The sequence below is a fragment of the Hakea prostrata genome, chromosome 7 (genome assembly GCF_041222555.1).
Source record: "Hakea prostrata isolate BN-2017 chromosome 7, UWA_Hpros_2, whole genome shotgun sequence".
In the NCBI taxonomy this organism is placed as follows: Eukaryota; Viridiplantae; Streptophyta; class Magnoliopsida; order Proteales; family Proteaceae; genus Hakea; species Hakea prostrata.
In genome coordinates, this window is record NC_142606.1 from 12,488,956 (window position 1) to 12,514,411 (window position 25,456).

Sequence of the window (25,456 nt, forward strand, 5' to 3'; positions counted from 1 at the left end):
AAATGTATTGGTGATTATAAACTATATAATTTGCCTTCCATTTTGATCTCTCTTTTCAGATTCTGCGGAAGAACCGTATCAGATCAGAAAGTCAGAAAATTCAGTGAAATTCAAAATGCCCAGGCCATTACATCTGATGCCTCATGGGAAGACTAAAAAAAGCAGGAAGTTTTTTAATTTGGAAAATGCATACCCCCTGGATTGTAGGTCCCAAAAGTTGAATTGATCTCCTTTACTTCCTGATTCTGTGCACCAATTGTACATTTTACTGCTCTCCTCCTCTCTGAGCATAACAAACATATCGATTCAATAATCTATCAATCACTATTTCCCTATTTCAATGTTTTTACTAAGATGGTTCTCCAGCTTAAGAGGAGATACAGCTCTATTGCCTTTAGGGTATGCTTGGTTACATGAATTCAAAATTTTGAAATGAAATGAGATTTCAAATCTACGGATTCATGCTTCCAAAAATTAATTGTTTGGTTAGCCTCAAATCTATCGAAGTTCGTAAAGTTCCATAGGGTTACTCCGCTTAAATCCGCAAATTTCATCCATTTTATACTTCAGGTGAAAATCCATGGATTTTACTCAATACCCAATAATGGTTTAATTCACGTTTTTAGGCAAAAAAGTGAAATCCGTGGATTCAGATAACCAAAAAGGCTCTTAAGTAAACAAAGAGGATATTAACCTAGAATTTTATACCAAAGAAATGGATCATCCATTTTCCTCTGGATGAATGACACATGTCCATCAGTCACATCCAATGGTACAAAATAAATTAAATAAAAAAAATCTCTTTTTTAAATATTACTCAACCTTTGGATGTCGAGGAAAATGGATGGTTCATTTCTGACAAAAATGGACCATATACAGTTCCGTATTAGGCCCCGCCCCCACCAAAAAAAAAAAAGAAAAAAAACAAGGAGGTGTGCAAAGAGGGATATAGTTTGTTTAGCAATGGAATTTTGTTCTACAATGATGATAATCAAGTTGCAAATTTGAAATCACCTTCCTCAGGCCGAGATCCATAAACCAAACAGGCAGAACCCCATCCAGCTGGTATGGGCTGAATACTTGTGTTGTTTGTATATATTATCAACATTTATATATATATTATCTACATGATAAATTTATACAGGTAGAGGGATTCCATTACTAAATGACTCGTTTATACAATGTCATCCATCTACCACAGGCTGACCACACTAGTAGATAAATTGTTTTTCAAGTGTATTCTTAATGGTACCATTTTGAAATCCAGAATGAAACTGAATATCAGAGTTTTCAGCTAACTACACGATTCAGTTAAAAGAGAAGCCAATATTGTACAGTTTCAATGCAGATGAAAGGGTTTCTCCACGCCACAAGCGTGGGTGGAACATGCTAACCTGAATTTTACTGCATGGAAAGCTTGTTTCATCATGCAACCCAAACTCCAAAGGGCTTGATGAAGTGATTAAATCGAAGAAGCAGGATTCACCAAAATTCTTGGTGGCTTCGAAACTGTCATTGTTCTATGTATTTATTTACAGAGATAAACCGTGTCATTATTCTCAGATAATTTAAGCATGTAAATGAATACATGCAAGTGAAAAGCATAGATACGTATGAAATCTAACAGCCTTTCTGCAAGCCTAGTGTAATGAATCCAGAACTCTTGAATATTATACTATTAAATCCAGGTTATAATCATCAAACAGAAATAAATACTTAAAACATTGTTCAACTCACCTCTAAGGTAACAGAGACTTTCACAAGTGATAAAATGCTAACACAATTAGCAGGTAAATTCTGCAATGCTTACTTACTTCAACTCAACAGTCCAACCCATTTTGTCCTCTGAAAGACCCATCTGTAGACTCGTTAGTGCTGTATAGAGTTGCTGTGACACAGCACCGACTTTTCTATCACCATAAGATATCCTGAAAAGAACAATGAAAGGCACAACAGATTCATATAAACATTTAACACAATTCCTCTTACACAGAACTAAAGGCAATGTCACACATGCTCTTCAAAAACAAGCCTGTATGCCTAAGACTTTTGAATTGACTTTGTCATTTATGTATTTGACAGAAGGCCTAAAGGGGAAGAAGGATTTATTTACCAAAAAGGCACCCATAGATAACATATGAAATATTCCCTTCAACAATCCTCTAATGCATCCAGAGCACAGTAAACAATTTGGAAGCTATGCTAATAATGAACTTTACCCATAGGGAATCTTCGAGCCCGGAGGACAGAGGATTATACTCCCATCACAACCGTCCACCACACATTTTTTTTTTTTTCTTTTTTCTTTTTATTATTTTTTTATTATTATTTTTTTTTTTTTTTTTGGGGGGGGGGGGGGGGGGGGGGGGGGAATCTCTAGTCCACCTTTTCATTGCTTTAGAGATGGGTCTCCTTTTAAATGTGTGGCGAGTGAAGAGGGATGAGAGGAGCACAATCCTCTACCCACGGACTCATCCTAAGAAGGTTTTAATTTCAAATTTCAAGTTGCTGACCATTTTACCTCGAATTATACCTTCTTTTCTCATAACCAATCAACTCTAATCCTAGTTTTGTGAATGATCATCATTTCTTCTTCTGTAGTTGTCATGGTATCTAGGTGACCCAAGCCTTGGAGGCAGTCAGGAAAGGAAGGTTACAGCGTAACACCAGCAATGCAACCAAGGCGACCCTAGTTGTCAGGGCACCTGCCTAGACAAGGAAATGATCATCTAATTGTCTCTTTTCTTTCTTTTATTTTACTTTAATTTTTTTTTTGGGGGGTAAAACGAGAACTATATTAGGCCCTCTAGAGAAATTCTCGAGGTACTAGAAGATGAATTTACAAAGAAAAGGGTGGGAATAGACACCAGACTCTACTAAGATTAAATTTCTTGGAACCTCTTGCCAGATAATCCGCATAACCATTGTTTGAGCTATTTGCAAAACAAAATTGAACAAGTTCAAAACAAGACAATAACCTTGTTAGATGAGTGTCTTCTCCTTGTTACTTGAATTTCTTAGAAGTTCAAATCTTCTTATCAGCAATTTAACCTATTGTGCTCTTCTAATAATGTAAGTTGAATCATCCCCATCCCCAGTTCTTCTAACCTTCTAAATCCCAATCCTGAATTTTATTTTATTTTTTTCTTTTTCTTCCATTTTTTTGTATTCCTCAAAAAACCCAAATTTCAAATCAGATTTACACCAACTTGTCCGTTAGAACCAAACCAAACTTATCATCCTCATATATCATTACCTATGCTCTGTACAAGTTACATCCCATCCAACCAGTAATAACCTATATTCTTCTTACCCTATCAACTACCCAAATCCTGAACCCCTAAATTCCTAACCTTTTGGATTGAGATCCTCCCTGATTGATCCTACTCAATCTAGGGCTGCATCAGTGGGGGAGGGTTGTCTTCATTGCCATGAAAGGCTTGCCTTCATTATCACCCCTTTATGAGGCACAGAAGGGGGCACAACTTGCCATACCAACCATTGGATTGTTAACCCGATGGATTAGCCATTTGTCAAACTGAGGTCCTAACTCAACCTTACGTGATATGAACCACCATTTTTAAGGATTAAAATCATGTAACATTTGAGAGTATTAGCTTGACATTTTACATATTTTCAAAGCTTCACATCTCCACAAAGGAAGATGCACAAGGCTGAAAAAATTCAGGCAGACAGAAGGTCAAAGTGCATGTCGAAAATATCCCAAAGCCCACTAAGCTGCAACAAGGCAGATTTGCTGTTCATCAACACAAGCCTCCCTTCATATGACCATGTAAGAGCATGGGAGAAAACCAATGAACATATTCAAAAATTATAGAACCCATACAAGAATTTTACCTCTTTCCAAGGTAGGTTATGCTTCCCACAGGTGATACAACCACTGCTGTACCCGTACAGAAAACTTCATCAGCCTCAAGCAACTCCTCCACTGATACAAGGCGCTCCTCAACCTGCTCAATACCATTTAAATTTCCGGAGAAACGTTATCCTAATTCATTTCCTTCTAGGACAAAAAATCAATCCTATCTTGGAATAGCCAAAAGAAAATTTTGTGAAAGGCCAAAATTTTCTAACTACAGCAATACATATTGATTTACCAATTGATCCAAAAGCAATTAAAATATGAGCCTTGAATATGAAAGCTTCACCATCAGTTATTCCTGCCACGCCCAAATCCCCATGCTAGTTTATTTAATTAAAAAGCACGGTTGTCATCAATTTCTCCGGACGATATGAAAGCTTCAAGCAGTTAACTCGATAGTCACCTACCCATGTTTGGCTATTTAGGCACTAGGTAGGGAATCTGCAATAAGGAAGCACTGTTGTCTCTATGGTCCTATCCATTCAGCATGTAATTTTCACATAACCAAGGTGTCGTACAAATTAAAAGACAAACCATCCACTCAAGAAAACCATATAACAATAACTACATATCAGATTCTCAGTGATCTAATTTAACCAAGTTGAAAAGTAGTCTAAAAAAGGCATACCCAACGCATAAGGCTAATGCCACTGCAGGGTTTAGGGAGGGTCATAATGTACAAGTCTTACAACCTTACCTTCCTGACTCAAATCCATGACCACTAGGTTACAATGGAACAGCCTAACCATTGCACAAATGTTTGCCCTCTTTGAAATAAAATAAAATAAAATGCCACTACAATATCAACAAACCAACAGTGTTGGATCCTACATATGCTTCCTTCTCATAAAAAAATCTATATCAATAGCTGCAAAAGTACCTTGAATCCTTGGCTAAGAGCAACATCAATTATACTCTTCCGCGTAATACCAGGCAAAATTGTCCCTTTTATCGCAGGAGTCGAAATAACTGAATCCTATGAGTGCATAGACAAAGAATTAGTTGAAAACAGACTATTCACCATGATGTTATTTTCAGAACTTTGAACACAGAACATGCCTGAGTGACCTAAGCAAATAGGCTACTTTCAGAAAAATGAGAATGGAAACACAGATGAAATAAGTCAGTGAAATATTTTACGAGATGGCATTGTTAAATATTAAAGAGAATTAGATGATCATTTCAAGATTAAATAAAAACATTACTGAAATAGAAACCACATGACTACATGCTATTCTGTAAACCATTCATAATTTCCCAACTATGGTGTTTGCCAACATACATAAAACAATCTTTATCACTGGCATCAAAGGACTCTCTAACCAATACACACAATTAAACATCAAGCAGTTGATATACTCAAGCTAAGGGTGCCTCAGACTTGTTTCTTTTCTTCTTTTTTCTTCAAATAATTGACTATCGAATAAGAAATATTATGATCCCCACTCCTCAGTTGCTGTATTGTGTCCTCTCTATTTTCTTCAGAGTAGTCATCATTGGAATTTTGTCCTCTCTATTTCTTTATGGTAAGTTATTCTTAAAGGGGAAAAACATAACTCTCCCTGAACAGGCATTCTGGTAATGCTTGATGGTAAAGGGAAAGAAAATCAATTGTAAAGCCCATTAATACTCAAGACTTTGACACGTTAATATACCTTTACAATAAAAATATTACAAGAGGAAACCTCCTCCAGGTATCTTTTGTGGGTAGAATCAAGGTACACAACATCAGAAAACCCTTTGGCCTTTGCTGCACTCTGTGCTTTCAGAACCTGCATAAGAAGTAAATAAATAAATAAATAATTGAGTAAACTAAAATGTATGTAAGCATGAGAATAAATTTTTATTTTTCTTTCTTCTAAAAAATAAGGAACTTCTAATGAGCAAAGCAGACTCTCCATGTTCCCATCCCCTCCCCCCAGTATACCACGACAAAAAGAGGGCCAAAACAAATTACTCTTCTGCATGCACAACTTAGCTCTGTTCTTGGAAGAAGGAAAGAATCAAATTTCAAACAAAAGTAGTTTTCTTTTTAGCAGGACTTTAATTAGTAAACCAGTACTTAACAAATTAATATCGACATCCAAGTGGTTTGAATCAAAAAAGGTTTTGGACACATCTTGTCTTTGGGACGGAAATTTTTTATGAATATTGACTACTAATCCACATGGTACAATCATTCTTCATGTACTATGCTAATATCACCAGCAGATCAGCATCCCGAATTTTTCTCTTTATAGAAAAAGCAATATATCTAAAAACAAACGGTATATGAATCACAAAGTCTGAAGGATAGAGATAACTCACAAGAGGCAGCCTTACTTACCAAAATCACACCCAAAATCCAGGGTTTACGGCCCACCAACTTCACACCCCAAGGACCCTCCCCTCCTCACTGCAAGAGTGAGTTTATAGCCCAAGTTTAGGGGTCTCCTATTTCACCAAACTAATGATTATTCATATCCTTTCTGGGTGGCTAATCCACAATTTTTTATTTTGGTTCATGCATTTTGAACCAAAGGCAGCATGAGCATATAAATTTTTCAGCAGAAGAGCCCAGTTACCCTGCACAAGTAGCCCCAATTTTTTTTTTACCCGTATCACTTCATCTCAACCAACTGTGAAATAGGTTCAGGTTGAGCACCCTACAGTCTAATTAACTAAACCCAGCCAACTCATTGCCACAACCCTCATGAAGTCCAATTTATCTGAGCAGGAAAAAAACGAGAACATGCAAAGCGTGACTCCATGAGGAGACACGTAAATAAATGCAAAAACGCTCAGAGAATATAAGAAATGCAAAGTATTAAAACTTGTTTTTTGTTAAACGTAAATAGTCACATGCAAAACTGAGGATACATTCCAGGACGAAGACAGAGGCACTGATACATGTTAAGCCTTGAGCATAATCATCGGAAAGACAGGCTAAATGGCAAGGATGACTTACTGCAGCATAGTTTCCAATAGTTTTTACACCTCCAGTTCCACCAGGAGTTGCACGATGGAATTCATTCTCAACAATCAAATGAATTGGTGATAGTCCCTCCTGGAATCAATTTAAAAAAGGAATGAAAGTTCAATCCGATGGAAATATATGCTGAAAGACTATTATGATACAGAAATGCTGAGGACCTTAAAAATGAATATCCATGAGCATGGAAGCAGATAAAAATGAAAAGACCTAAAATATCAAGAATTTGTTATAGATCAATCCTGTAAAAGACTTCATGGTATTAGAGAACACATGGAGTGGCCAAGCACTAATTTGCCACAATTGTCCTTTGTTATAGCGGATAGATTCATCAAAAGCATAGCTTGGTTGGCAAACTATGGAACTTGCTGATCATGTGACATGGACCACCAATTCAGATCACAAATGACTGTTAATTGATGACATCCCAATTCCCAACCTTAAAAAAGAAATGACACTACCATAGTCTATAGACTCTATACCCCCTTTCCCACAAGCAATGGACATTACCATCAAAGATCATGGCATGAAGTCATCACATACTAATTTATTTATTTTTTTGGGTAAAAGATACTAATTTATTTGATGGTGAGAAATCAGGTTGATCCAGATTTTTTGGGACATCAGTAGCAAACAAATTTGATACGCTACAAATGAATTATATTTATAACCTGGAAAGCTACAATGCACATTCCTATTTGATCAGTCTCTGACCTGGACAAGGTTTCATGCTAACGAACGATGAACCGATAGGAATGAGGCTGCTGCGTCAAACAACTGAGTAGTCTTGAGCAGCAATGAAGCAAGAAAAGGTGGAAAGGAATAAGCAGCTCAAAGATCAAATAATGACCTCAATTGCCCATAGAGAAGAGGGGTGGGCCCAATTGTGGCCTGTAAAAGGCAGGAACATGATACTCTTAAGAGTGGGAATTCCAGATTATTCTTTACAGGTAGATAGAGGATGGTAAGAACATTTCAAGCAGGTAAAAGAACAAGTTAAAATAAGCACCAAAGTTTAGCCCAAGGAATATCGGGGCAAACCCGGTGCCGCAGGTTACACACAAGCAGAGTCCAGGATTGCAGTTTTCCAATGCAGCCCTATCCAACATTTCTTGCTGAGCAGCTGTTTCGATGACTTGACCTCAGGCTACAACTGTGGTCCACTGATGACCCCCCCCCCAAAAAAAAAAAAAAAGAAAGAGAAAAAACTCTACTAAAGAATATATTGCACCATATAAATCACCTTTTTCCTTTTATATAGTAGTATGATAAATAAAAGGGGTCACAACCAAAGAATTTCAGTAACTGAAGAAGAATGAACTACAAAGGGAAAGAACAATCATCTTGGTCGGCAATTTATAATCAATAGCCTCCACTGAAAAGGACAGTTGATCAACAAACCTTGAAATAGTTCCCTACAGGAGAAACAAAAATCAGAAAAGTGTATTCAGGGGCAGGTGCAAGACCAAGAACAGCTCCACTTCCCATAAGCAGTGGCCTGATATATAAGGAGCCTTTACCAGTAGGAGGAATCTGCAGTGCAAAGAGACTTGTCAGAGCAATATAACATTCCCTGTCAAGTCCCTACCAGATCTTGAACTACAAAGCAGTTACCCAACGTTTATTTGCGAACACGGTGAGCTTAATGGCTTCCACAAACTGCTCAACCAATGGTGATGGCATACACATCCTCTCTGCACCCATCCTCATCCGTAATGCATTCTCCTCAGGGCGAAAAAGCAGAATAGAACCATCTTGTTTCCTGTATGCTTTCAAGCCTTCAAATAATCCCTAAAAACAACCCTCCCCATAATAATAACATCAAAAATCCCAATGAAACAATAAATAACACTTCATATAAAAATGGAATCTGGAATACAAAAGTAATGCAACATATGATCATCCACAAAGTATAATAATGCACAAATAGCAACAATGCCTGTTGAAGCATTGCAGAAGAAATGGGGCTCGAAATGGATTAGAAATTAGAAATAGTTGAGGGATTTCAGTTGATAAGCACAATGTTGTATGCTCGAAGACAATAGAGTAAAGATAAGAAGAGATTCAAGACTGCATGATTATAAATTCTTCCTACTGAAAACACTGAGTCAGTGAGAAGTGAGAAGTGAGGACTGAGAACTGAGAACATCTGGGAACAACAATAAAACACCGTCCAACTTATAAACTGAACCTCCACCGCAAAACCATTCTTTTCTAGTAAAGACCATCAAATAAAGGGACACCATAATAATTGACACAAGTTATTACTATTTTCTGCTGGTCTACCATCAATCAATTTTCAATTGGATCCAGCCAGGGTGAAACTCATATACCAAGCTAGACCAGCCCCAAGAGCAATCTGGAAACTGAAGTCACAGAAACACAACTTCATGACTAAGTGAAAGAAAACTATAATAAGAATATCAGAAGCACTCGTAAATCATAAGACTAACCAAAGGTTGCCTCCTTGTCAATTCTCCATAACCCCTACAATGACATAATGTAAAATTCTTTTACCCTCTTCTTTAACTAGTTAGACATCTATTTAATATGGAATATTCTATTTACAGATCTCATTGCAATTTATAATTGGATTGGAATCTTATATTCCTATCTAATATTTCTAACAGACCAAAAGTATAGAATATTTCATGAACTAAGCAAAAAGAACACATGCTGTGCCTTTTTTCCCCTCCATCTTTTCTATTCAGCTAAAGACAACCAAACACAACCCTAAGGTTTAAACAAAATCCCTCAAAAAAGGGAAAACCACCTCAGCGAACCAACCAAAGGGACCTTAGTTATCCGAACCGGACATTAGCCTTGGTGTGACTTGAGAAAGATTTCAAGCAAATTTCCGAGAGCACCTAAGCTTCAAGCTATCCAGAAAAGAAGTGCGCTCTGACTGATATCATTCAGGCAATTCCATTATGACTGTCCTAGGAAGAGGAGCGAAAGACCATTGGTGCGGCGACCAATGAGGTACCAATCCAATCATACTACCACCCACAAACTTAGGGGAGGCACTCGAAGAGCCCACACCCTTTTGTTGGCCCCTTTTCGCATGTTTCCAGTTGGGGCCCCTATTTCCAGAAGGGCGGAGATGCTGTACCTGGTTGTTCAAATCAGACCTCTATTTTGGTACAACGAGGAGGAGTTTTGACTGCTCTTTGCTTGACTAGCCTAGCCCCATTTTGTAGCCGTCAATGCCCAGCCATTTCTCTAGCAAGACTCTTCTTTTTAGTTTCAATGAAAAGAAAGAGTTTGACTTCACCAGTAAGATACGGCCAAAGAAGCAACGGCCCCATTTACAACCATGGGAAAGACGTTTACATTCTCCATAAAACACAATATCTATTTAATAAATATGGACAAGCCCAGTTTCTAGTGATTCAGACTAGTTGAAAATGGAGTTCAGAATGTTGCTTCCCACATGTACACAAGATATAGGGAAACTTTGAAAACCTAGTCCCCACACAATTACAGTTCTACCCTTGTGCATGTAGCTGACCTGATTAGGAACACAGACCAACTACAATTACGTGAACTTGCAGAATAAAGACATACAACCCCTGATGCAGGATCAGCACCTATTCGGGCTTATTTTTCATGGGCCCTTGATTCTTTAGTTTTAAAGTGGGGGCCTCATAATGGGCCTGTTTGGGAGCATCAATTGGTTTAATTATATAATCGCTGCCCAAGTAAGGTTATAAAGGTAGAATAATATTTTCTTATGCTTCACTTCAATTTTAAGTGTCCAAATGACAAGCGTGCAAGGAGTCCTAGGTCCAGTAGGCTTTTTAGTTCTATTTCTATCAGGAGATTTCCTACTTCTACATGAGTTGTAAGGCTGATTAGCCATCTATTTATACCCTCTAGAGGAAAGAATAAGATACAGGCTAATAATTATATGAAGTTTCTCAGTTTTGCTGCCCAAAATTGTTGTCTCTTTACTGTTTTTGGTCGGAATGGTGGTCTCAGCCCTTAATAAGGTACCTCTAAGGTATTTGAGTAAAGCTTCTTTGTGAAATCAAGCAAGGAGCCTTTTTTGGTTGTGGATTTCAACCTACACAAGTCATTCCACCCCCTCCACAGTTCAAGATGAGGCTCCCACATTGATGTAAGTGGCAGCCAATACCCATCCACTTCTATTATCACCTTCTTTTTTTATTTATTTTTTTTTTGAATTTTCTAACTTTCCATGACACTCAAAATTTAAGGTTAGACCTACACCAATCTAACAATTAGATATGTCCCAAATTTTAGGCACATCATACAACCAAAACCAGGTGACCTTAGATCCTATTTGAGCCTACTCTGACCAGCCAATTTCAAGATAAAATATTTTCTGAAAAAATTGTACTCCTTAAAACCCCAAAAACAAGAACCGTTCGGCAAATTTAGCCATACAAATGTAACCAAACATGGATGATCACATCCCTATACCCTTACCTGTATTGTGTCCAAGTTTCAGCCCATTCCAAGCCAAACCATAATTCTTGTGAACCTTAATTCAGAATCCTACTTTGGAACCAAATATCAAGATCCTTCATAACTCGAAGTTTACCACTAGAATTCAACCAAACTTGGTGAGAAACTCCTGGGAACTACTACCTAGGTTTTTGGTCCAAGTTTCAGCCCAATTAGAGAATCCTAAATTCCACAGACCCATTTCAAGGTATCTATCCCATATCCCCTATGGTCTCCCTTTGAAACCTATCCTTTTACCTTGAAACAAAATCTGACCACCCCAGACGAGGTTAATGAAAGTTTTCACATAGACCAACCATCCTTCACCAAATTTCATCCCACTACAGTCCTTATTACAAACCCACTCCCACCCTACTGGCCCATAAACAGGATTTTAAGAAACTTTGTCTTGGCCTTTTGAGTTGTTTACTTGTTTCTCTAAAGAGATCTTGGTTAACTGGTCATCATTCATTTACGGCTACACCCACACCAAATGGTGAACATTGATCTGGGTTAAAAGATCTTAGAAGTCTTTTTAAGCCAGCATACACCAGGTCTAGGGCAAAGGTTAAATTGATAATTCCCTAGACTTAGCGTTTAGCCCAGGAAGTTCCAGCGAAAGCGAGAACAGTTTTAGGGTTTCTAATGGAGTTTAAAAGCCTTCCAAAACTCAATTTCAGATCTGAATCCTTTCGCAAATTGAATTTCAGATTTGAAAAAAAAATTCCTGCAACTCTAAATTTTCTGCAATTCTCAAGGTTGAAGATGAAGAATTTTTAAAGTCACTGAGATAGGACAGAACGGCAGGAAATAACGGTAGGACTTGGGTCTATGGCTTCCTGCGATCCTAATGGAAGTAAAAGGGTTGGAGGAGGGGCTGGAAATCAGGGTTTCCTAAAGGGGTTAGGATTTGGGTGCCATGGGAGAGGAGGGGAAGGGTGGCCTGCGGGTGCTAGGGTAAGTGGGAGAAGCGGCTGGGAAGGTTGTGGGGTTTAGGGGAAGCCGGGAAGGGTCTAAGGGAGTTGTGGGACCTAGGGAAGGGTGCTGAATTGCTGTAACACCAGGGCAGCAGGCTGGGGAAGGTTTTGCAAGGCAGAGGTGTGGGGGAGGGTTGCGGACAAGAGAGGGAGGCCAGGGGTGGTGGGGAATGGGCTGTGACTTACTTGGCTTGCTGAAACATTGAAGAAAGCTTGCTGGACTTGATCATTCAATCTTCAGAACTTGAATTTAGGCTGCTTGAATGCTGAAAAACAACTTGAAAACTCTCCCAAAGAAAACCACAGGGTCCCCCTTAAAGGAACCCTGTCACTCAGGCAATTCACAAACAATTTCTTTAATTCCTCAAATCTGAAAATAACAATGCATGAAGAGACTATTTATAGCCTAAAATAACAGACTCTGACTCCAACTGGGATATCCCTACTAATATCCCATTACATATTAAACTAGACTCTTATCCAAAATTCTTATTAGATAAGGTAAGGAATCTTACCTTATCTCAACTTTAAAGAGGAATCAAATTACTATGAGATTAAGATCCTTAGATTGTAATCTTTACAGACACTTAACTTGGGGCTCAAGCAAAGCAACTTTGAATTAAACTAGGACTCTTAAGCAGAACAACTCCTATAAGATAAGATCCCCTTTGGATAAGGAATCTTATCTTATTGACAACTAACTCAACTCAACTTACAATGAAACATAACTCTCAAGTTACTTACTCAAATAAGAAACTGAAAATAAATCCATTACCCTTGGATAGAGGGGATTCTATCTAGATCCATATTGAACCCTAAAATGGGGCTGAAAATGACCAAAATGCCCTTGGGGGCATTCAGCCAGCTTGGATTGGCCATTTGGATTTGGATCTTGGAACCCAATTATGGGGGATCCTTCTATTCACATAAAACACATTCCTTGGCAAAACTATATTGTACTAAAAGGCCTAAAATGCTTTCAACACTTGACCCAATTCCATATGCATGGTGATACAAAACTTGCATCCAGTCGCTTGTAAATTACTATTATCTCAAGTGAATTGCCTGGAACAAAGGAGATATTAAACACATGGAAGAAATCGTGGGGGAAAGTGGGAAACCCAAAAGAATCGTATGCTGGTGGGGCTTCTTCTCTTTTCTGTTTTTTTGCCCAAAAAACAAACTAAAACCAAACAGTAACAACAACATAGCCTCCAGCTCACCCACCTGAAGCCTCCAACAAATACAACAACAACAGGAAGCAAAACTGAATTATAATTTCGAATTTACATATATATATATATATATATCATTACCCACAAGGAGAAAAGTGAGAAATACAAAGAGGGAAGAGGGAGGGGAGAGAGAGGGACAATTTATATAACTATATCCAATTATCCATGTAATTTTCTGTAATTGGACTCAAAAGTCCAATCCAAATCTCCATTTCATAACATCACAATTATGTGTCTAAAGTAACCTACCAGTAATATACCCCCCCCCCCCCCCAAAAAAAAATAAAAAGAAGCCTGTATAATAAATAAGTATTTGCTACTTAGAAAAAATGAAAGGAAGATGAGAACCTTGTAGAAAAGCATGAAATTTAAGCACAAGATAGTAAGAAGTCCAATAATTTTTGAGGTAGCTACCATCTGTAAAACTCTCCTATCCCAGGACCTAGCGTGACGGGACCAGCACCAGGTAATGGCCTTTCCACTTCTAAATGTGAAAACAATAGCCATTATTCCAGTTAACAGATACATCCATATAATGAAATAAAGAACTAAAGCATAAGTGTTGTAGTGCCCCTCCCCTGCCCCCCCCCCCCCACAACAACAAAAAAAAAAGGGGAAAGGAAAAAGTGCATAACTCAGATAACAAACCTGGCCATAATTTAAAACTCCAGATGATGGACTCAATTCAATGTTCCCAAAATGTTGTAATTCGCCAGCAGAAAAGTTATGACCATCGGTGCATTTGCTGACGTACATATAATCAGTTGGCACAAGACCAAATCCAAGGTCATCCCAATTTATATCAGCCAATTCGAATATTTCACTGCTGATTGCAACAATACTTCAATGTTCAGAACAAGTCAACATATAAGCCTAACAAGCACAAAAAGTGGAAACTAACGTAAATAACCAATGGATTTGAAGCTAGTGTAATTATTTAACAGCTTGTAGCCTTGCAAGATATTAAACAGTGTTTTTCCTTTGCAATCCTCTCAAGCATATAAAACATCCAACATGAGAATGATACAGAACAATTGGTTATAACGAACTCCAACATTTGTGTTGTTCTGTTAGCAACCACTAAGCTCAAAAGGAGTCATAACGGCAAAAGAAGTTACATGGCTTCAGTTCCAAATCTAAATAGACATGTGCTACATTTATGGATGAAAATAATGAAAAAGAATCAACAGCATGGTGCAAATTTCGGTTGAAACCTAAGTTTCGTCCCAGGCAAAAACCAAGATCTCCAGGTTTTGACCGAAATTTAGGTCGAAACCTATGCTTTTCTTGAAATTTTGACCCTAGGTTTTGGGCCTTATATGACCTCCATTTCATCTGATTTCCTGCCTCCTACCTATTTAAAGCATAATAAACACAATAGAAATAGTATTTTGCCAAAAAGCCACTAAAAACTATCATTGAAGTATACTAACAAATGACTAGTTCCGACAAGTACAAATTGTATTGCATACAGCTAGAGAATTATCAGCTTACATGAATTGTCTGATAGAACGATTATATATACAACAAGTCAACAAAATTCAATGACTAACTAAATCAAGTGATGATGCCTCACATATATTAAGTTCAAGCACATATACCATGTACATATATTTATTTTGAAATTTAAAAATAGTTTTTAAAAACAAAAAATAAAAAAAAATTAATTAATTTTAAAAAAAAAAGCAATAATCAAAAAGTAAGTTTGACAACACACAATCATAAATTATAGTCCTAGACTAAACATATATTAATTTCAAAGCAATACAAGATCATTTAAGGCATGAACAAGCAACAACAACAACAATAATCCTTGTCCCAACTAAATGGGGTCTTCTACATGGATTCTTGCCCTCTAGTCAGTTATGTTTGAGGGCATGCTAGATACGAGGCCTAAGCTATGCATATCATTTCTCACCACTTCTCTTAAGTTTATCTTAAGTCAGCATTAGCTCTTCTAGTTCCTTCAATTTGGATTATATCACTTCTCTGTACAAGGGCATTTATATACCTCCGTTATATGCCTCCGTTAAATGTGGTAGTGCCACCTTAAACAACTTTCTAGTAACTTATCACTTATAGGAGCAACTTATAGACCAACTCTAATATGATTATTTCTTATCTTGTCCTTCCTAGTTTTGCCACTCATCCATCTTAATATCTTCATTTCTACTACACTGAGTTTATCTATAGGATTCTTTTTAACAGCCCAACACTATGCAACGTACATCATATCTAGTCGAATGACGGTCCTATAGAATTTCCCTTTAAGCTTTAATGGAATACGTCGATCACACAAGACCCTGGACGCACATCTCCACTTCATCCACTCTATTTTGATTCTTTAGGAAACATCATCCTCTATATCACCTCTTTTGTTTATGATTTAACCAAAGTACCTATAACAATCACTCTAAGGAATCTCATTGTCGTCAAGTTTCACCACCTCATTCTCTATCCGATTATGACTAAAGTTACAAACTAAATATTTTGTTTTCGTTACTTAGTTTAAAGCTTATTGATTCCAAAGGTTCTCTCCATGATTCTAACTTGATATTAATCCCTACTTGAGTCTCATCTATCAATACAATATCATCAGCAAAGAGCATACACCAAGGAATCTTGTCTTGAATGTCTTTGGTTAATTCATCCATTATAAGTGCAAATAGATATGGGCTTAAAGTTGATCAATGATGTAGCCCAACTATAATTGGGAGTTCATTATTTTGTCCCCCCACTGTTCTTACACTTGTCACTGAACCATCATACAAATCTTTAACTATGTCGGCGTATTTACTTGTGATCCTTCTTTTCTCTAGTACTCGCCAAATTAACGCCCTAGAAACTCTATCATAAGCTTTTTCTAGGTCAATAAATACCATATGAATGTATTTCCTACACTCTCTATGCCTTTCCATAAGTCTCCTAAATAGGTAAATAAATAGCCTCCGTAGTAGATCTTCCCGGCATAAACCCCAAAATTGGTTCTCTGTAATTGAGGTTAAGTGTCTCAAATGGGTTTTAATTACTCTCCCATAATATCATAGTATGGCTCATCAGTTTAATGCCTCTATAGTTATTATAGCTTTGAATATCTCATTTATTTTTGTAAATTGGAACCAGGATACTTCTCCTCCATTCATCTGGCATTTTCCTATGCTCATAATCTTATTAACTAACTTAGTAAACCACGCTAGCATGTGGGTCCTAAGCTCATCCATACTTGTATTGGGATTTCATCAAGGCCTTATGTCTTGCCTAGTTTCATCCTCCTTAGTGCTTCTTATACTTCAAACATCGAAATTCTTTATATATATGTTCAAAAATTGGTGCCTTGGTGGATGGTTTAAATGTGTAATCGTCCGACTCACAGATACTTGAAGTGGGCTCGTTAGTATATTAGAGAAATAGATTCCCCATCTCTTCTTAATATCCTCATCACACACTAGTACTTTACCATCTCGGCCAGTGTTTGTTGTCGGTCCCAAGCTCAGGTAAAGGAGGAGGGTTAATGCGTCAAGTCTGCAGCCAGCACCGGAAAAAATCTAGCCAAACCCCTTTTGTGGATTCGACCTTATATGATAAATGCTATGCTAGGGCATCCCCCAACCATCCCCCCCCACCCCAAAAGAGAGAGAGAGAGAGAGAGAGAGAAAGAGAAGAAAAGAAAAGAAAGGAAAAGATCCAAGGAAGATTGCCCAAAGATCTAAAACCCTATTTTTACCCATCTTCGGAAACTATCCCAACCCATTTAGATTTAGTTAATTAAGCTTTCTCATATTACTGTTGGATTAATCCTTTTCATCCCATGTTAGTTTGAAATAATTCTTACCCTCCCATATTAATCCAAAATCTTCCCATAGGAATTTAGTAAAATCCTAAATCTTCCCTAGCAACCCATATCCCTTTCCACAAGTATTCCTTTAACCTTAGATCAACCCATAGAATTTTGGATGATAATTTACTGGAAGATTTTCAACTAACCCTAAAGTTTAGGGCATTCTTGCAAAGAACCCCAACGTTAGAGTTGGGTTACATCACTCTATCTATATTCTTCTAAAATCTTCTAAATTCCCCAAACCTATTTCCTCTATTTTATATTTTCATTTTCCCTAAACCCTAAACATTATAAGGAATACATCATCACCTAAGTTCTCTCCAAGCTTCAACCCCATCGAACCAATATAACCTATGTTCTTGTGTACCCCAATCAACTACCCCAAATCCTAAAGCCCTCAAACCCTAAGTTTTGAATTGAGATCTTGGAAGATTGGCCCTAGCCAATCCTATTCAATCTAGGTCTACATCATGATGGGCCTAAAATATGGGTAGAAAGGAGGAAAACTACATCAATTTGATTAGCTTAGTTACAATCCTATTTTGAGTCTATCACCTTTATTACACTTTCCTAGTAAGCTTAGGATATCCAATAGGTAGACAGAGTTATTCTTCTGAGTTATTTACTTGAATGGGTCTTAAAGAATTTCTGCGAATCCTAAAGTACTGTCGACGTGTGGAGTCAGTTTCTAATCTAAAGTCATAGTTTGAAACTGAAAAATGAAAACAATGTCACCCAATATGACTATAGATATAATTGATCAGTTGAGTCATGGAGGGATGAATTGAATTTTGAGTTTTGTTTATCACTACCGGTGAGACGTGAGTTACGGAAGTGTGCCCATCTCCCCTCTCCCCCTTCTTGTTACTCAAATTTCTTACAAGATCAAATTTTCTTTGGACTTATATTTTATTTTCCCCAAGTTAACCATTAGAATCCATTGGAAATCCATCCCACAGCTTATCATATCATTTTTTTTTGGGTAAAATAAGATTCATTGAGCCAAAGGGCAAGAAAACCAAAAGAAATCTAGATTACAAAGGTCTAGAAGCCACCAAGTAGAAAGGGGGCATAGTGTCCTATTTGCCTAAGGCAAGGCCTGCTGGGCTGGAGCATCAACTACAGAGTTAGCAGCTCTAGGAATAAACCAAATCTCAAAACTAGATTTGGCCCATAAAGATTGCAAGCCCTCAATGAGACCACAGGACTATAAAGAGGGGGGGGAGGATATGTACTTCTTGGTACATCTCATCTCCTCGTGACCGAAAAGGCCACAGTAAGAGTAACACAGCGGTAATTTTCTTCATATTTCACAGAAATAATAGAAGACATACGCTGTTGGCATCGCAAACTGACGGAGGACTTCAAGAGTTTTCTGATATCCTTTTGCAGCCTCACTTGAACATAATGCACCTTGTTACCAAACTGTGAGCCTTTGATAACCATAATAAGCCTTGCTTCTCCAATCTTTCGGGTGATTTTTGTGATGATAATGGGGTCCATTAGGTCAGCAGGAATTGAGTGAAGTTGGATCTAAAACTCTGTGAAGCAAAACTCCCATCATTAAGAAGGATTCCATGGCTCTAATAGCAACAGGTTACCCGCAACAGGCCATGGTCCTTCCTTTAGGACATTCAGCTCATCTATGGTGAGGTGGAAGTGGAAGAGGTATGTATGTTTATCCAGCAGGGTGACGTCAACCTTGTGTTGGGAATTTTTGGCGTGAGAAGGCCTTCTGAGACAGCCTGCCGGCAGAAAGCTTTCCCATGCAAGGCGTGGCAGGCGAGAGTGTTTTCCCACACCTTAGAGACCCTTACTTCATCTGCAGCATCGAGGTGCGCTTCCTCGTCCAAGTCGGGGCTATCTTCTGTGGATGTGGAGTTTACTGGCAAGCATCGAGAGGGAGAAGGGTTGGGAGTAAATGGGGGGGTGAACGGGATAAGGTCTTGGGGGTTGGGCGGAGGTTCTCCAACGGAGGACATAGTTGTGGAGATGGAGAAAATAGAATACTCACAGAGGAGGAGAAAGGTACATGCGACTCAGAGCGGAAAGAACTCATAAACAATCTTGCTTGATGAAATTGAAAGATAGGAGAAACGTTGAGAAAAGATTGGCCAAATGTTATGGCTCATAGTATGCTTTTGTCAACCATAATAAAAGAGTCACGTTAGAAGCTTGGCAGCCGGGTTCAAGAATCCAAGAGAAGCTTGTTTGCTCGCTATGTGCCCTCATGTTCAGATTCTAATTACATATGCTGATAGATATTTTGGTTCTGTAGCAGGAAACTCAAACTCTACAAAACAAGACTTTCAAGTCTGAAGGTTGTCAATCTCCACAAACAATTAAGGTGCAGAACTAATGCGCCTATAGGCCCCATACATATCAATATATAATCCCTTTCATCCAATCAGGATAGACATCAATTACCATTAAAATCCAATGTTTTGAGTCTTTGACTCCCCCTTTTCTTGAACTTTTTGTGCTTCCAAAGAAAACCCAAATTCAAACTTAATCTACACTAATTTAACCATTAAAACTATTGCTAACTTTAAATATCATCCCCATAAATCATTACCTTGGGTGGTCCAGGTGCTCAACCCAAGGAAAGTGGTTGATTGTGTAAAGGCTTGAATCCTCGTCAGCAAAAGAATCAGACAGTGGAAAAATCAGATAACAAGTGGGATGGCACTAGACCAGAAGCGCCTAATAATATTTCTCGTTTAACCATCTAATGTTGTTCTTTCTTTCCCAAGGTTTGTCTTGCCAGGGAAAATGCCCAGGTTCAATTCTTGAGGATGGCCAATGTACAGAAAATGCCAAAGATTAGGACCAACATTGGTTTATCCCCTGTTTATAATGTTCATTATTAAATGCAATCTCAGGTTTTCTTCAGTCAGAATAAGGAGACAAAACAGCTAAAAAGAGCATACTCAGTGCATGGGGGCTCCTATAAATGCCAGCACCATCCATGGAATGAGGTATTGTATAGGATTTTGGTATTGATTGGCCAACCTTGAATCAGGTACCACTATTGGGCCAGAGGTAAAATGGTTAAAAAAATAACTGGTTTCTAAAAAAAGAAAAAAAGAAAAAAAATTTGGGGGGGGGGGGGGGGGGCAGGCAGTAAAGATATCTCAATCCCTGGGACCTATAAATGTTTTCAATGACTGATCTTCCAAAACAATAGCATTAGGACAAAAGTAAAAAAACCTGGAGCATTTGATGTTCGAATTCAAAGAAATACAACAAATTCCGGATTGTGAAGAATACAAACCTAGGATCAGACACTACGGTTGCTTCACGTTGCGCGGAGAAGGTCGTTTGGAGGGAGGAGTTCAACGGAGGGTGATTCTTCAACTGAAAAATAGAAAACGAGTTCGACACTAATCAAATGGTCCAATAACATAATCCCATTACATCCACATAGAACAAAATGTCTGAAATGAAAAACACTTCCCTGACTCTCTTATCACAACATCTTAAACCATCGATCTTTCATCACAAGCGTTAAAGTAGGGAAAATCAAAAACAAACTTACGAATTCGGAAACTAGATAGAAATGGAAAAGAAACAGAAAAGAAAAACCTTGAGGAATGACGAGGAAGAGAACTCTCTTTTGTGTCTGAGTGAGGCAGGGACGACGAGTCTTGTGAGATTGCGCGAATGAGAGAGGAGGTGATTCGGCGGATTTGCTACCGCACAGACGAGGCCGTTCTCCATTTTTCTGCAAAACTGCTATCTTCGCTGCCCTTTTTTCCTTCTCTGGTGGTTTGTTTGTGAGATCGTTTAATAGAGAGAGGCGGCTGAGAGCGGAAGGGCCAGAGGGGTGTAGGTGGCGGGTGGCGGGACAAAATGGAGTAGAATCTCGAATCTCGGGCCTCCACTTTACGGAAGATCGTAACTAAAAGATTCAGAAATTCAGTACCATCAAAAGAATTTTCTTTGGTTAACCACAGACGTTGGATTAGAATGTTTTCTACAATGGGTTTTCAAAGTAACGGTTGAACGAAGCCATCCCACTGCGACAACTGCATAACGGTAACCATAATGTGACGGGGGAGAACGGAACGCCAATGTTTTAATTTTTATTTTTTTTTGTGGTATAACTTTGATATATAAATATTTATAAGAGACAGTTTTTTTTTAGTTTTTGGGTAAAGACTAATCCCAAAGAGTTTTGACTAACCCTGAAGTATAGTTCAGTTAGCAAAAAACCAACGCTTCCACATAGGATGTCTTAGTTTGAATCTCCTTGGAGTCAGAGGCAAAGCCTCATTTATATTAATTATATAAAAATCCTCATGAGATATTGTTATGGTGAGTTGACCCGGATGAACTTCGATTCAAAAAATATAATTCAAAAATAAAAAATAAATTTAAGTCAAATTCTCTATACAAACATTTGTAGGGGTGACATAAGAGTTATAAAATTCACAAGAAACCTAGACACCCAAGTATAGATGTAACCAACATCAAACCATCTTGAATGACCTCAAGCTCAATTATAATTAGTGATAAACCCCTACAAGCTTTTGCCTAGGGTGCAATGAAAACACCTTGAGGATCCCAAAGGATAATACTCCGTGCGGTCCTTCCTCCCTCCCTTCTTGCTTTGTTTATCCCAATTCCCATAGGAATAGAGCTGGAACATGTCTTTCTCATCAATAGGCTCTGTTGTAATAGAAAATTTTCCATTATTAGCACTCGGTAGACCTATTGCTACATTGCTGAATATCAGTAATCAAAGAGCGAAAAACAAATGCATGGTATGCGAAATAGATGGAAGACAACCCTTACATGGAGCAAAAAATTTTGACTTCAATATGGACCAACACAAAGTACTTCACAAATATATCGCCAATGTTCAAATCATCATAAAAATATTTAAATTTAGAACGTAGAAAACATATCAAATCAAACATGGATGAGCATGAAAATCATAGGTATCAATTCTAAGCGGAGATAGTCTCCAACATTTTTCTTTTTTTAGAACTGAGATTTGCCGGGGCTAGCTTTCATGCACCTTGACTTCATCATTAGCGGGATAATTGTTATATATAATTTAAATATAAGGCAATGCTTCACCCCTAGTCCCACGGAAATTTGAACTCTGAGCTCCTACTTGGAGGTGTTGGTTTTATATCAACTGAGCCACCCCTCAGGGTTAGTCAACTGAGCCACCGGGTTAGTCTCCAACATTCCTTTGCATGTTTACAAAAAAATAAGGCATAATAAATAGATTCACAAATAGATACACGCATTAAACATAAAGGAGAGATTGTACTTTTTCAATAAAAAACAATTGTACTTGTTGGTGCAAGAAATGTGATCTTAGCTCCATGGTTCGCTCCGGATCTAGCCCTTGTTCCTGAGACCAAAGCAATGTGAAAGTAGGCTGCCTCTGAGGACGGGAAGCCACCTCCGACGATCTTGTTAGCTTAGGCCAACAAATAGGAGGCTCCATTGAGGAGAAAAGACCCCAAGAGATGATGAAGACCATCCTCTTGAAGGGTTAGAAAGCTGAAGATAATGAAGGCTGGAGTGTCTAGAGTTTACCCCGTTCATGCTGGATGAGGGATTATATAAGTGAAGTATACCTAAAAGAATAGCATGCTTCATGACCCTTGGATGTTGGCTTGTGAGATGGAGGGTGGAGATGGCTTCTAGAGTGGCTTGCTTGACAAGCTAACTTGCTTCAGTGACCTTTACATCAGCTAAATATTTGTTGGTGGTTTGATGAGTCAACATCACTTTTAACCTTGATGTGACACATGTCCATGGCTGAGGGGACAAGAAGGTGGATGCAATCTCCAAGACAAGCTTGGGCCACGTTATGGACTCTTTTATCAACAAGGGCATTTAATGCCTTCTGAGGACCTTCAATGCTTCAACTGAGAGCATTGTCAGGGCCATTTAATGTTGAGAGGATGTGCATCACTTTGTCCTATTCTCTGCTGAGAAGTCCCAAGAAGCTGGCAGGAAGGCAAATCCGAGAAGTGCCAAATCCGAGAATTGCTAAATGATTCTCTTTGGCCCAGATTTCAGCCCCTGGACCTAGCCCAATAATCTGGTCTAGTTTCTTAGTTCGACCCATTATATTTGACCATAACAGTACTTAAAGGAAGTGCTTCATGTGATTTTCCAAAGAAAGTGCTTAATCTTTGGAAGGCCAAGAATGTTCCATATGTTTTTTTTCCTTCTAGTACTCTGAGTTAGAAGAGAATGAAGCTATGTTACCCTACATTTCAAACATAGAGAGATATTGACAATAGGCAAATTTGACTATGAACTTTCTCTCTGTAGTTTTACACCAAATCCAGGAGTCTTTTACATCAAGTGTGAGAACGGCCTTGTCTGTGCAGTGGCATATCCGGCGAACCACCTCCTCTCTCCTTCATGCAATCTCACGAGACTCATCATCCATGGCTCTCTCAGAGACGAAAGAAATTTCTATTCTTCGTCATTCTTCAAGGATTTTCGAGAGAACAAGGCAGTCACCCAATGCAATAATACTATTTATTTAGAGCAAATTACATGTGGACCATTTGGGTTTAAATCAATTACATTTACTACCCCTAAAAAATTCAATTATGAATGCATCCCTATTGTTAAGGATTAATGTTAAATGATATATCATAACTGAACAAATATTTAAAATGCAAATTTTATCTTTCTTTTATTCAAATGTTTTTACAATACCAAATTTACCCTCATCCTTCTATTGTAAGTTCGTTAGCAGGTTGAAGCATCTCTAACTCATCCACATGGAATAGGATAGAAAAGTCACCCAACTTAATGACATGACAACATATTAAAAGTTTTTCTTCTTCTTTTTTTTTCTTAAAGAACTGGTAGGTTCATATAGGAGGGACAATTATCACATATAAGCGTCGCCCCAAGTCCTAGAGAGATTCAAATTCTTAATCTCATCATTGTTTATACAATCTGATTAAGATTATGCATGTTGGTGCTGAAGAAGTTGAAAACAAATGTTACCAAGGTGTCAAGTGCATAGTTACCAAATAAAAGAAGGAAATTTCTAGTAGGTATAATTACTGTTGTTTGCCCTTAATTATTAAAAGAACCCTATATTTTATAAATTATTGTTGTATCCCTTAGTTCAAACGGTGTTAAGAGACCGTTCTGATCGAATGTTTAAATGTTATCATCGAATTAATGTGGAGACGGATAGATAGAATCTATATTCTCCCATTCATGGCTCAACAGTAAGCCCACTTGGGATTCATCGTATTCTTGAATAATTCTGAATCTCTACCTTGATATGTTCCTTTTCAAATATATTCTATTCCACAATCAAAAAGAAGAAAAGAAAAGAGAAAAATACAAAATAAAATCTTCCTTTTTGCATGGATCCCAAAAACCTAATGCCCCTAAAGCAAATCTGAGTATTTGTTAGGTACCTATTTGGTGATTGGTTATTTATTTTTATTTAGATAAATAATTATGATAAAATTGTAGGGTTGGTAGAATGGTAAGATCCAACACTTCTCAGTGAAGAAGTCATGGGTTTGACCCTTGCAGATGACAAAGTTCCCTCTAAGCAAAGTTTAAAGTATCAGTATCGACTATCGTATCGGTCAAGTGATTTTAAGAGACGTATTGTCTTTTCTATCACAAAAAAAGGGAGGGGGGGGGGGGGGGGGAGGGGGGGGGGGGGGGGGGGGGGGGGGGGGGGGGGGGGGGGGGGAAAAAGAAAAAAATTATGATAATTGGTTCTACCTATCTCAAAATCAATCAACTGTTGGGCATGCCTTTGACCCCAACCCCCTCAACTAGAGGCACCATGACCACCTCTCTTTGATGCATAATTCACCCTAACTCTTTTTTGACTAGTAGCAACCCTGAGAATGCAAGAGCAACCTCACAAAACTTGACCATGTTTGTCTATTTGGGTTTTGTGTACACCCAATTGTTTGATTGACTGTAGCATTACATATGATAGATCCACCACCAACTCATGACCATCATTAGCCGCTTGGGATAGCCCACCCTCCACGCATACCCCTTCCACCGAATTATCATTTTGAAGTTTAAATCCTTCATACTAAGAGCCCACGACAT

The 25,456-nt window shown here is 38.1% G+C and overlaps 1 protein-coding gene across 2 annotated transcripts; it reads right to left on the reverse strand.

Moving 5' to 3' along the window:
- Window positions 1–1,646: 1,646 nt before the first annotated feature.
- Window positions 1,647–21,214, reverse strand: LOC149009844 (branched-chain-amino-acid aminotransferase 5, chloroplastic-like). Of its 2 annotated transcripts, none has more exons than XM_089163128.1 (10): window positions 20,960–21,214; window positions 20,649–20,731; window positions 14,185–14,359; window positions 8,469–8,645; window positions 8,256–8,387; window positions 6,831–6,929; window positions 5,539–5,655; window positions 4,764–4,859; window positions 3,859–3,971; window positions 1,647–1,928 (listed from the first exon to the last, which is right to left on the reverse strand). In XM_089163128.1, the coding sequence occupies exons 1-10, from the start codon at window positions 21,092–21,094 to the stop codon at window positions 1,811–1,813; spliced, it is 1,245 nt and encodes a 414-aa protein (XP_089019254.1). In that variant the 5' UTR covers window positions 21,095–21,214; the 3' UTR covers window positions 1,647–1,810. The 2 variants fall into 2 exon arrangements, with proteins under 2 accessions (XP_089019254.1, XP_089019253.1); XM_089163127.1 differs by having other exon boundaries at window positions 14,185–14,362.
- Between the last annotated feature and the right edge of the window lie 4,242 nt (window positions 21,215–25,456).

What these genes read in the sequence shown, in the direction of transcription:
- LOC149009844 (XM_089163127.1), bottom strand. Translation starts at nt 21,094, where the DNA reads ATGGAGAACGGCCTCGTCTGTGCGGTAGCAAATCCGCCGAATCACCTC. An exon ending in GAGTTTTAAATTATGGCCAG is followed by an intron (nt 8,646 to 14,184) that starts GTTTGTTATCTG and finishes GGTTGTTTTTAG; the next exon opens with GGATTATTTGAAGGCTTGAA. An exon ending in CTGTAGGGAACTATTTCAAG is followed by an intron (nt 6,930 to 8,255) that starts GTTTGTTGATCA and finishes AATTGATTCCAG; the next exon opens with GAGGGACTATCACCAATTCA.